This window comes from Penaeus vannamei, chromosome 17 (genome assembly GCF_042767895.1).
Source record: "Penaeus vannamei isolate JL-2024 chromosome 17, ASM4276789v1, whole genome shotgun sequence".
Taxonomy (NCBI): Eukaryota; Metazoa; Arthropoda; class Malacostraca; order Decapoda; family Penaeidae; genus Penaeus; species Penaeus vannamei.
Window position 1 is genome coordinate 5,570,191 of NC_091565.1, and position 12,500 is coordinate 5,582,690.

Below are 12,500 nucleotides of genomic sequence, written 5' to 3' on the forward strand. Positions count from 1 at the left end.
AATTTTTCTCACAACCTACTGTCTAGCCATGATGGAACTGATTTGAATTTCAACTGCCTTCTCCAAGCCCCAGTTTATATTGATACGTGATCTATTCCTATCTATTCTATCTGATTGGTTCTCTTGAGTGTCTGTCCACGCCACATTCACACACGAATCTAATTGGCTCATTTGATTTCCCTCGCATACGTCATCTGCTACAAATACGTCCGATTTCCTGTCGCTGTTAAAAACTTGTCATTTTGTCGAAGCGCTGGAGGCGGAAGGTTACCGTGGTTCCTGGAAATCGTGGATTTTATACCCTCTAACTTCGTTATTATCAATTTGCGCAGAAAATGGTATAAAAGAGAACCATCATAGAATGAGGTGTTCTAAGACATGGTAAGCTCAGATTCTTTAAATTAGGCGTGGGGTTGCATTTCCAATATTACCATGTTATAACTTTCTCTTGACCATGAGGATTCAACTTCCATATAGATGGAATTTTGGAATTGTTTGCAGCAAAGGTCGCGGGATAAAAATCGTGGCTAGAAAACCCATGGTACTAATTTAATTGTATGTCACTGAAGAGCTCCTCTAGCTTCTAAGAATCTTAACTAGAAGTTTCTTTACCATAGAGAATGTTGTACTCTGATCTTTCTCTTTGGTTATTGTTCTAGAAGGGTAAGTCACCGTGGAGGTACAGCTTGGCTGATGCAGAGAAATAGGTGCAGCCTTTAGTTAGCTTCCAGAGTACATCCTTATCACTGTAGGAGTAGCCGACAATGCTGCTGTACAAACTAGATGTGGTTGACATTGATGACTATCAAAAGTAAATAATTTTCATAATTCCAGAAGTGAAATTAAGACGCTACAAAATTTACAAATTATCTAATTAGTTAGAAAATTGATTAAAATTTGTTTGTAATTAACAGTTTTAACCTAACTTTCTACCCAACCTTGCAGGCGAATGTCCAATTAAAAAGCCATGAAAGGAGGGATAGGAAAATACAATTGATAGACCCATTACTGTTTCCTTAGGGCATCTAATACACTTGTGCCAAACCGTAGACAATGGCGCTTCTCATGTGGCACAAAAAGAACTATGATAATGGGTACTTCTCAATTCATATAGCACATTTCTTGTCTCCAATGTATCCCTTGTTGCAGCTGCTGCATGGTAAAATGTGTGGTGGAATGAATTGTTAAATTTTGACATGAGGTCCCTTGGTATTCATTTTTATATGGATTTTACAGTTTTGATAAGTAGTTACATTAAAATTACTTAAGGATTAAAAAGATTAATCGGTTTTTCTAATAGTGTTGCTGCTACTTTGCCCAAACTCGTCACTTACATAGTATTGTAAGCATCAGTTGTGGTACCCTAACATTCATGAAATCCTGCAATGTTCAGCTTTCTTAGCACTGTTTTAAACCAGCCTTCACACTAATATGTTTCCATTCAGTTGAGAACTCCTTAAATGCAGGTTATGTTAGCTCCACTGGACCTCTGTGGTAAACAGGGTCACATTATGAAAACAAGGTTATTCTGCTGGGTACGGGTAGGGTGATATCGTCTGAGGTTCTGTAGAATTACATCAGAAATACTCATAGTAGAACAACCCATTTACAAGGTGCTTTTCTAAACAAAATATGCAAATTCTTGAAAATAGCCACAAGACTATTTTCAAGAATTGGCCAATCAATTCCTGATGACGTTAATACGTATTACTCAGTAATAACACTACATTCACAGGTAAAAGACTATGTGATACTATGTAATGTCTTAAATTCATAGATTATACGATCCTTTCTACCTGACAATTGACCCATTATAAAGACCTCCCCGCTATGGACTTCTTCCTGAGGAGTAAATATACTTAACTTGTAATAATTGTTATACTTTGATATCTGAAAGCACTGACTGTCATTATTATAATCTGCAAATTTTACATCCCCCACCAGGAATAACGCCAAATTTGAATGCTCATGTGTTAGGGGAACATTTCATTACACACTTCACTAAATTCGTTGTCAGTATCACCACTGTACACGATCATCACACGATCATCACCCTCTCCTGGTGATCACGGTTAACGGTGTCATTACCGTATCTGTATTGACATCTTGTCTTCACTAAAAGACAAAGCTTTGTATGGGGACATTATCAGCTGGACTATAGCCGTCTACTTTGCTGGAGAAGGGTGGCCATCTTAGTCATAACGTGGTGATGGACTTGTTCACCCAAGGTATAGAGCATGCCTGTCGGACTATTGAGCTTCGGGTTCCTGAACGCACTTTAGGTGGACAGAACTTCCTGCACTAGTGGATCACAACTGACCCAGTTAATTAAGCTCCTCTAGTTGGTCGTCGATGGCATAAAGGCTGTTGTCCGAGAATTGTAGCTAGCTCAAAAGGGATTTGAACCGGGGTCTTGCCATTGTTTGGGGGAATACTCGACAATGCAGCCCAAGACCAGTAGTCATTTGTCCGTCAGCAATTTCAAGGCGAAAGAAAGCCTCCATTTCGTGTACTGCAGTTTCTGTGCACACCTTCATGAGGGCAGATCCGAGGATGGTACTTCTAAAATGTGAACCGGAAAATGGAAGACATTGTAACACCATGCAAATACATTTTGTATGGTAATAATTATGCTGGTTGGTAAGATGGTAAGACAATTATGGAAGTTCTTCGATTTCTATAAGAACGAGAGTCCAAGGGACTCCGATTGCCCCTCACTTTATAAAATTGCTACGATCTTAAACCCTGCAGAGTACCTCTTTCTACTAACTGAACCCTTCTGCTTCCGTATTTCAAACTCAAAATACTTCCTAGTACGTTTTTGTATAATGTTCTGTATAACGAAACAGAATATTCAGATGGACGTGTATTAAAACTAGCACCATTTAGACCTCCATATTAAAAATACGCCCCCTGTTGATTACGCAGGTATTGACGATGGCGGCAGCGGCCCTGTGCACTACAGCCACAACACCCACAACACCCGGACACAGTATTCCGGTCCCGCCAGCTCTCTGCCGCACACTGGGTACCTCGCCAATCCCAGGAGGCGAATTGAGGACACACACGTGGACTGTCTGAAAACGCACATGCTTGTTACCTTCAAGTAAGTCGACTTAGATCAATGTCTCGGGTCTTTAGGGTAACAAAATGGGAGGAAATTATGCGTGTTCTTGATAAGCATAAGATTTAAATAGTATTATTGTGTGGTTTTCTATTGTACAATTTGATGCTTTAGCTCTCATAGTAGCATGCATGCAATTATTCGAAATGGGGTTTCAAAAGTGATTTTTTGTGGTTAACGTTATTCATCTGAGAAATGTCTCATCCTCTTTTGAAAGCATGTAACAAATACTCCAGATAACGAAAGATCTATTGAAATTTATCATTTTTTAAAGCCTTGAATACATTATTTGCGTATCTGAACATCTCTCCATGTATTGTCTCCCGCCCATGCAGGTTTTCTGTGCCTTTCCACGGGTACATCTATCCACACAACAATTTTGAAAAGTGTCTTCTCTTCGCTGGCCACAATTCCTGGAAGGCGGAAATTCTGCTCAAGCATGGGACTTGTGGAGACCAGGAACACACCATTATCTATCACGGACGCACCTTTACAGACCCTATCATTGACGTAAGACTTTTTTTTTGTATGTATATATGCCAGTTCCTTTTCTTTAATCATTTTTTTTTCTTTCCTTCCTTCCTTTTTTTATTTTTCTTTCCTTCCTTCCTTTTCTTTATTTCTTTCTTTCTTTCCTTTTTTTATTTTTCTTTCCTTCCTTCCTTTTTTATTTTTCTTTCCTTCCTTCCTTTTTTATTTTTCTTTCCTTCCTTCCTTTTTTATTTTTTTCCTTCCTTCCTTTATTTTTTTCCTTCCTTCCTTTTTTATTTTTTTCCTTCCTTCCTTTTTTATTTTTCTTTCCTTCCTTCCTTTTTTTATATTTCTTTCCTTCCTTCCTTCTTTTTTCTTTCCTTCCTTCCTTTTTTATTTTTCTTTCCTTCCTTCCTTTTTTATTTTTCTTTCCTTCCTTCCTTTTTTATTTTTCTTTACTTCCTTCCTTTTTTTTTATTTTTCTTTACTTCCTTCCTTCCTTTTTTTATTTTTCTTTCCTTCCTTCCTTTTTTTATTTTTCCTTTTCCTTCCTTTTTTTATTTTTCCTTCCTCTGTTTTTCTTTCCTCCCTTCCTTTTTCCTTCCTCTTTATTTTCTCTCCCCATTTTCCCCATAAACTGATGAAGCCCTCCCTTCCCCAGCACCGCCTCGTCATTCAGTGGGACCGAGACATAATAGGAGAGGATGATACCAGCGTGATCGTGAGATGTGAAAGACCAGACGATTACAACAAGACGGTTGAATGGAATCTGGGATTGCGCGATCTGCAGTCGTCCTTTCACACCAGCACACATCCGGGTGGCGTTTGAGTTTAGATTTTTTTTTCTTTCGTGTAATATTGTTTTAGTTGTTTGTCTTTGTTAGAATGATCTAGTTTTTTTTCTTTCGTGTAATATTGTTTTAGTTTGTCTTTGTTAGAATGATCTAGGTTTTTTTCGTGTAATTTTGTAGTTGTGATAATGATCTAGTTTTTTTTTTCTTTCGTGTAATCTTGTTATAGTTGTTTCTTTGTTAGAATGGTCTTGTTACAATATGTTGGTTTGTGTGTAGTCAAGAGATGTATTGTGTTTTGTCGAAGGATGTGAATATCTTAATAAAAGGAATTTTTTGAAAAATGTGAATTTTAAGGATGCATTCCATTATCTAACTCTCGCTATATAATCACTCCCCATTAACATGCCTACTGGAAATGTTTGGCTTCTTTATTTAAACCAGGCCCTCGTAAACTAACTTTTATTTGACCAAACTAGGCCCCAAAATGTGGATGGAGATCCAGCGCGGGGAGGGCCCCCAGGCGCCGCCGCTGAACGACGAGTCCGTGTATGTGGGCGACGTGCTGACGCTCATCTTCACCCTCTCCGACAACGTCTACTGGTTTGACTCCAACATCCTCACCTGTTACGCCGTCGATGGTACGTCTGGGGGAAGGGTACTTACCTACTGACTTCATAAACTTGATATTTTAAAATAATCCACCCATACGCACGAAAAAGGGCCTCGCTATAATGAACTAAAGCCGCCTCTTTCGTAATGCGTGGACTCGACAGGAGGGGAGAAAAAGAGCCGTATAGAGTGGGACACGAGCGACCACAAGGACGTGTCTGCCGCGGCTAGAGTATTCAGTGGAGAAGCCACTGTGATCGAGAATGGGTGTTCGGTAAAGCCCAAAATATTTTCGCATTTCTACAAAGAGAAGCACAATTCGCCAAATGGAGATATGGTTACATTGCACTATGCACACTTCAAGGTTAGTTTCCCCCGGTAGTACTTAGGCTTGACACAAGACAAAATTTCTGAAAGCTGCTTAGGTGATACCCAATGCAACAGGTATCCATTCGATTATTTATATTTATTGTGTACTGTCTAGGCTTTCAGATTCCCAACCTCCATGAAGATTGTCATTCAGTGCGATGTCCAAGTCTGTTACAAGGCATGCGAGGAGACGCCGCCTTGCAGGTCAGCTGAAGCAAGATCTTAAAATGGTTTAGGTGTTACATATTGTTGGATAATGTAGTACGTTTTCAGTTAAGCTGCCTGCTAAAAGGCCTTGTCGACAATTGCAACTATAGTTAGTTTAGAATGTAATTTTACCATTATATTCTGCACCCCTTTTGTATTTTCCACTTTCTCATGGAGTTGATTTTGAGACGAGCTCAGGCGATAATCTTTTATTCTCCGTAGAAGCACAGGGTTGTACTGCAATAGCTTAAAGGGAGGAATCATTTTTATTTCACTCGACATTAATCCCCACTAAAGAAAAGATAAAACGGACTTCTTCCACCCCCTCCATTATCGCGCAACTGAGCCCCCTCTTCCTCCCCCTGCCAGCGAGGCCTTCAACCCCCGTGTTTCGCCGGAAGAGCACAGGCGGCGACGTCGAGCGGTCGAGAAGGACGCTAATGCCAACACCGAAGGCGCCGTCGAGCTGGACAGAGTGAATCTCTACCGCAGCATAGAGGTGTACATGCCCGACGAATCAGGCGCGGAGAGTAAGTGCTACCCAAGGCCTTTGTATTAGTTATATATAGGATGTGCTTATCCTGTGTGTATATAGGTAATTACTGAAACTTTAGCTCTGTTTTGTGTTTTTTGTGATGTCCCTTAAGTCGAATTTCCAGTTCACAAATTCTTATTAATGGGTAAATCGAGTGTACTTGTCTTCATTTTCCACATTTCTCTTTCAGCCATTAGACTTACGGCTCCTGTAAACCAAAATTCCAGCAACTGCTACACAGCCTCTACATTCTTTGGAACTGTGATGGCGTTAATGTGTATCATAATCATCCTAGTTCTTGTGCTTTTGTTCATCTATATGAAAGTGAAAATAGTCCAACCGTCTTTCTTCTCCCCAAATAAGACGAAGGGATAAGAAAAGGTTTTGCTTTATTTTCTAGCTGACCATTTGTTTAGCTGGTGGATTTGTATTTATAATGCGATTTTAATAAATTCATTTTACAAATAGAAGTTTTCTTGTCCGTTTGGTTCTATTTGTAGTTGGAAGATTCTCTTAATTCTAAAATGAGACCCTTAGTGGTGAGTGACCAGTGTTATTTCTCCAGTTAGTCTCCAATTACTCCATTCTGGGGGTAATTTCGATCGAAGGAGCAATGGCAACATGAGTGTATACAGAAAACTTAAATTATATAAACAAAGTTACATGTGGTCTGCTACTTAATCACAATCTAGTGTTCCCCTTTTGGTTGGTGATTTTACAACTGAGTGCATGTCCACTACACTCGTGGTCTAACTTTCTGCGTATGGTATTGAATTTACATACCGGTCACTGAACCGAGGTGTCTGGATCTTGCTGAGAGATTCAGCTCGTATCATGGGCACAAGCGAATAGTAGGTGAACTGTAGGTGAACTGGCAACTTATATACCCGCTAGCACTGAGTCATAAAGGTCTATCTGCATGATTGTGTAGGATAAGCTAGAATTGGGTATAAAACATATTGATTCTTGGCCGTGCATATACTAGGGAGGTAATGTGTGCAGCTGTTTTGACTCCAAATATGCACTTTGACATTTTGTATACATTTCTAACTCGAGTACATTTGAATCCCTGGTAAAACTTCCTCATAGTAGACACAAGTAACTTGTGTACAAAAATAAGATATATAAGCTACTCATTGTGCATCACACATTAGTTGAATTCCCATATTCTGGCTGACAATACAACTATACAATGAGTTTCACATCTTGGGCAATAAAATATTTGCAAGTCTTTCATATTTTTATTCGGATATAATGGTCCTGCCCATATTACAGAAAAGTCGTTAACTGGTCCCTTGCTTGGATAATACTGGAAGCCTTGATGAAAGCCTTAAAGCAATTATGAATGGCCTTGCTTTACAGCATTTTCCACATCTATGGAGCATTGTGGTATTCCCTTGCTCACGTTGTCAAACTATCAAGAAATTTGCATGTTCAAGCTTAAAAGTTACTTGTCCTGTATACCGTAACAATAACTTTAAAGACCTTCCACCATTTCGGAATTTTAAAATCTACTGACCACAGCTCTTTAACACACACCATTCTCATCCTATCCTTAGGAGTCATATGCAGAAAATTAGTTTCAAGCAGCTATTTACTCGGCACTACCTATGCAAGTCCCAGTATCAAAAGCTGAAACAGAAGCACACACTTTGAAATTTAATTTAATGAAAGCACTGTTACTGTGCAAAATTAGATTCCTTTGTAAACAAAATTATTTGCTTTTTCCATCGTCTCTTGTACAAAAATCCAATAGTTTTATCAAAAAATATCAAAGATACAAGACCATCATACTCATGAACAATGTTTAATGAATCACTTCAGTTGTAGATGAAAATGAAAGGTGAATGATATACATATTCATAAACCTGCTATATACATATGTACCTGGTTTACAATACAGGTCACAGCCAAGTGGCAAATTACAACCAATGGTACGAAGTCAATGTTGTAAGAAGTTTAGCTGCATACAACATTTATATCCACATTCCTACTATCTGAGGAACTGTTGGGAACAAGTCCATATAATTTTCTAAATAAATATATATTCATCTGTCAATATATGTTTTCATATCTGGAACACTTTCTTTGAACAAGTCATCACTGTGAAGACGGTAGTCCAGCTACTCATGTACACGGAAAAAAAGTTTTGGGTTCAACTTCAGTTATACACTTTTCGAGTTTGATTTAACAAGTTCAAGCTTGTCTGCATTTCTGTTCTTTTGCTGTTTCTTCTGTATAAGTTCCTGTGGGTGTGGCATGATGTACCGAAGCTTTTCCCAAAACTTAGCGTCTCCCCACTTGACGTAGGTCTTCATGGAGATGTACAATCGTAACTTCTCGTCCAACTCGCTCTCGGGAGGAACCTGAAAAGACATAGCTGTTACAGGAAAAATGTGGGCAATGTAGGCCTATTAGCCGATCTCTGAATATTAGTTCCCAGACTTACAATATATTTCTACAATGCGCAACTTGAGTTTTTTTGTTTTTTTTACCAAGAATACAAAGGCGACTTTTCAAACCACTCCTATCTACAATACCTAGGATAAAAATCTGATAATCAATTGTTCAAATACTGCTTGCATTCATGGCTCACAAGTATTAGAAACCAAGAACACACTAAGCAAAGCACTGTCCCCACTAACCTGGCCATACACAATGACTATTATCCTGTTAGTTCTGTCCTGCAGTGCCTGGGAGTGAGCCGCCTTGAACTCCAGCTGGCCCCACACGCTCTCGATGAAGTTTGACGAAAGCACCACAATAGTTCGACGGCTGTCCTCTACACTTTGCAGGATCTGGTTCTGGATGTATTCTCCTGGGATCCAGTCGCGGTAGTGAAGGCAAATGCGGTACTTGGGGTTGCCTGACTCCAGTCCTGGCACCAAGACGGTGTTGACAAATTCTTCATCCTAGAAATTAGGAATAATCATTATCGGTGTGAACCATCTTCGCCCATAACTGATCTCAATTTCCTTAATAATAAATAAATAAATTGTTACAATCTGAATATTTGTGATCTAAAATGAAAGAAAACGAAGAAATATAACTGCCCCACAAGTATAAATTACTAACACATGTAACAGTCAATGGTTAACTGGAGTATGTGTACCTTGTGAGAATAGCTGATGAAGGCATCGTATTTCTTATCAGCATCTAATTCGTCTTCTGTTATGGCCCAAAGACACATGCGATGGGTAAACAACCACACTTTGATGCCTTGCTTGTATTTGTAGAAACTCATCGTACCTGGGACAAAAGGTTAACTTGCTTGACCAATGTCTACTGTGGCAAAGACTAGAAAACGTCATATGAAGTTCATTATCATAAATATTTACACTTCTAATCCATGTTCAGGAATTTAAACTAAACTGCTTACCAAGAACCGCAAACAGGAGAAGGAAGACTGTGATGAGCACGATTGTCACGATAACCATGGGATTTCTGAATGATGGACAGATGGTATATTCACTGATGCTCAACAGCAGCTCTCCATCACTGGCGCACTTAATGTTGTTGGAGTCTAATACCTAGAAAGCAAAGTTACTTGTAAAATACAAAAAAAAAAGTTAGTTGTCGTCTTCTACTTTATTACTTTATATGAAATTTGAGTAAGCTGATTGTGATTACCATTTTTTATTGTTACTTCTTTCATTATATAGGAAGCTCAAATGATTTTCTGCAATAAAGCAAAATATTATAAGAGGCTGTGCTTGAAATAAATAAAAATGCAGGCGAAATAAACGCAATTTACATCTTTTATGAAACAAACAACGAATTTCCGATAGTCACCTTCCTCTCAGGGACTTGCAGAAAGGTGAAGAAGTCGATCATGTCGCAATTGCAAGTCCAGGGGTTATCTCCAAGGCTGAGTACCACGTCGGTCACATTGAGGTAGTCCAGAGTGGTGTCTGATAAGAAGGTCAGGTTGTTCCCTCGCACATCCAGGACTTTTAAGTTGCCTGGAAGGTCTGATTCATTGATGTGGGAGATTTTATTGTAGGGAATGGTCAGATTAGCCAGTCTGGTGTAAAAGGGATGGTCGAGGCCGTCGAAGTTTGCCAGGCTGTTGTTCATCAGATTTAGGGTTACGGAATAGTTTGTTTTGAGCTGGTACATGTCCTTGGTCGGCATGGGAATTTCCTTCATGTCTTTGAAAGAACAGTCTACAGTCAACATATCATCATCTGGACGCCATGAACAAGTACAGTTGTCCGAGCAGAAGTCCAGGTTGCATGTCAGGAATTTTAAATCGAGGGTCTTCACATGCATTTGCCGGTCTTCTAAGCTGGTGCATGTTATTTTATCAGCATCATCAATTAATATCTGATATGAGGTTTTACTATGTTCATTCAATTTTCCCTGAACAATCGTTGCAAATATGTAAAGTATACAGTTACATGTAAATGGATTTCCCTCCAGTGACAATGTAACATTCTTGATCATTTCATTAAACGGAAAATGCTTCCACCGACGCAGATTAATTGCCTTAATTTGGTTGTTTTTCAAGTTCAGTTTGACGCCGTCCGACACGAAGTGAATGGAGAGAAATTCCAAGTAGCTAATCAAGTTTCCAGAAAGGTCGACGGTTTTCAGGTCAACAAACAAATTGTTTAATGGCGTAGGAATATGGTTGATCCTGTTGTTGTCTAGGAAAATGTGCTGCAGCTCCAACTGGTTAGAGAGAGGGAAGTCGTACGGGATAAACTGGGCCCCAGTGTCGGAAAAGGATATGTTGTTGCTTCCCAAATTGAGATATGTTAGAGAAGTTTTCGGACTGGGAAGCTGTAATCTTTCTATGTACTGCAAATGATTGAAGCTCAGATCAAGCATATTTAATGATTCGCATTTTTGGAATATTCTCTGTGGCAAATTTATTAAACTGTTATTTCTCAGGATAAGTTTCTTCATCAGCCTCTGGTTGTCAAAAATGCCTGTGGGTAAGCTTTCAAGCCAGTTCGAATGAAGCTCGAGTTCTTCCAAGCTCCTGAGATCCTTAAATGAATCCTCGTTCAAACTGCTGATTCTATTCCCTCCGAGGTTTAGTCTCCTTAATATTTTCATTCCTTGAAATTGCCTATTTGTGAAGCCACTCAAGAAGTTGTCTCTCAGGTCTAAAAATCGGAGCCCTGGGATATCCGAAAATAAGCTTCTCTGTATATCGGTCAACTGGTTGTTCCAGAGACTGACATTAAGCAGCTTCGTGAGGTTGGCGAAGAGGTCTTCAGGTACACTGGTGAGTTCGTTGTTCCCGAGGTCTGCCATGACGAGATTCGGTGTGCTTGCAAACATGGTGTGCGGGAGACTGCCCACGCGATTTCCTATAAATCGAAAGAACTCGAGTTTGGGAGTATTCGTCAGCAGAGCAGGCGGGAAGGAAGTGATGTTGTTGTCAACAAGCTGTAGCGTTTGAAGGTTTGTGAGGGAGTCCAGGTGCCATTCCTCCAGACCCGAGGAGGCATTCCAGGAGCCTGCCGTGAAGCTGAGGTATTTCACATCACTGCTTGGCACTCCAATCCTCCGAAATACCTCGCCAAACGCCACGCCAGGCAGTGGGCATCTCTCAAACTCAAACTTTCTGAATGAGGTGAAATTGCAGTTCTTCAACAGTGAAAAGTCCCCCATATTGTTGCGACACTCCACATGAAGAACCTGATCTGGCAGTGTCTTGAGCACAAACGCCTCTGCACTCTCTGAGTTGGGGCACGTGTACCCGCCAGGGCCTCCTTCACAACGCCTACAAGACAGAGAAAGTGTGACCCCGCCCGCCGCCCACCCCCATAGCAGGAAGGCGGGCAGGACCAACCATGAGCTCATCTTGGGGACGCTTGCCGGGATCAGCTGGGCTCCGCTTCGGGGCTCACAGAACGCACCATCGCAGCTCCTTCACACACCCTGCGGAAAGGGGAGGGGGTTAGGTGATAGTTCTCCTTGCGGTGGATACATGGACAAGAGTACGAGAATATACAAACAAATACACACATAAAGGGCGGGAAGGAAGGAATGATAGTAAAAAAAACAAAATCAATAAAAAAAAGGTAAGCGTAAAAAGAATAAAAAACAAACAGAAAACGAGGCCGTGAAAGCGAAAGTACTTAATCAAAATTTACAAAAGATGGAAAACCAAGAGCTTCATTCTTCTCCCTCATTCGGCGCGCGCCCTTTCGGAACATCGCGTTGCCCAAACTCCCTTGCGGACATCCGGCGTCACGCGTCGGAAATACACGTCACGTGTTACCGCCATACGTCACAAATTACGAAAGAATATATGTATTTCCATTATCAATAGCACAGGTTATCATAAATACAGGGGGTCAGCAGAAAAAATATGAATCCATATGAATCACACATCTCATCACGCTCGTTATGGCTGGAAAAAGACATAAAACTG

At 40.2% G+C, this 12,500-nt stretch overlaps 2 protein-coding genes across 2 annotated transcripts in view; one reads left to right on the top strand and one right to left on the bottom strand.

Annotated features, from left to right (window-relative positions):
- LOC113805520 (uncharacterized) overlaps positions 1 to 6,579 on the top strand; it is a 9,221-nt gene extending 2,642 nt beyond the window's left edge. Inside the window, exons 3-10 of the mRNA XM_027356520.2 lie at positions 2,929 to 3,106; positions 3,460 to 3,634; positions 4,257 to 4,413; positions 4,866 to 5,027; positions 5,163 to 5,362; positions 5,483 to 5,571; positions 5,944 to 6,104; positions 6,300 to 6,579. Coding sequence (XP_027212321.2) covers positions 2,929 to 3,106; positions 3,460 to 3,634; positions 4,257 to 4,413; positions 4,866 to 5,027; positions 5,163 to 5,362; positions 5,483 to 5,571; positions 5,944 to 6,104; positions 6,300 to 6,484 — 1,307 coding nt within the window. The 3' untranslated portion in view covers positions 6,485 to 6,579. The remainder of the gene's footprint in view (positions 1 to 2,928; positions 3,107 to 3,459; positions 3,635 to 4,256; positions 4,414 to 4,865; positions 5,028 to 5,162; positions 5,363 to 5,482; positions 5,572 to 5,943; positions 6,105 to 6,299) is intronic.
- Positions 6,580 to 7,336: 757 nt separating this feature from the next.
- Tl (toll like receptor) overlaps positions 7,337 to 12,500 on the bottom strand; it is a 39,662-nt gene continuing 34,498 nt past the window's right edge. The window contains exons 2-6 of the mRNA XM_070131812.1: positions 9,902 to 12,004; positions 9,489 to 9,639; positions 9,222 to 9,358; positions 8,755 to 9,021; positions 7,337 to 8,475 (exon numbers count right to left, since the gene is read on the bottom strand). Coding sequence (XP_069987913.1) covers positions 8,275 to 8,475; positions 8,755 to 9,021; positions 9,222 to 9,358; positions 9,489 to 9,639; positions 9,902 to 11,926 — 2,781 coding nt within the window. The 5' untranslated portion in view covers positions 11,927 to 12,004 and the 3' untranslated portion in view covers positions 7,337 to 8,274. The remainder of the gene's footprint in view (positions 8,476 to 8,754; positions 9,022 to 9,221; positions 9,359 to 9,488; positions 9,640 to 9,901; positions 12,005 to 12,500) is intronic.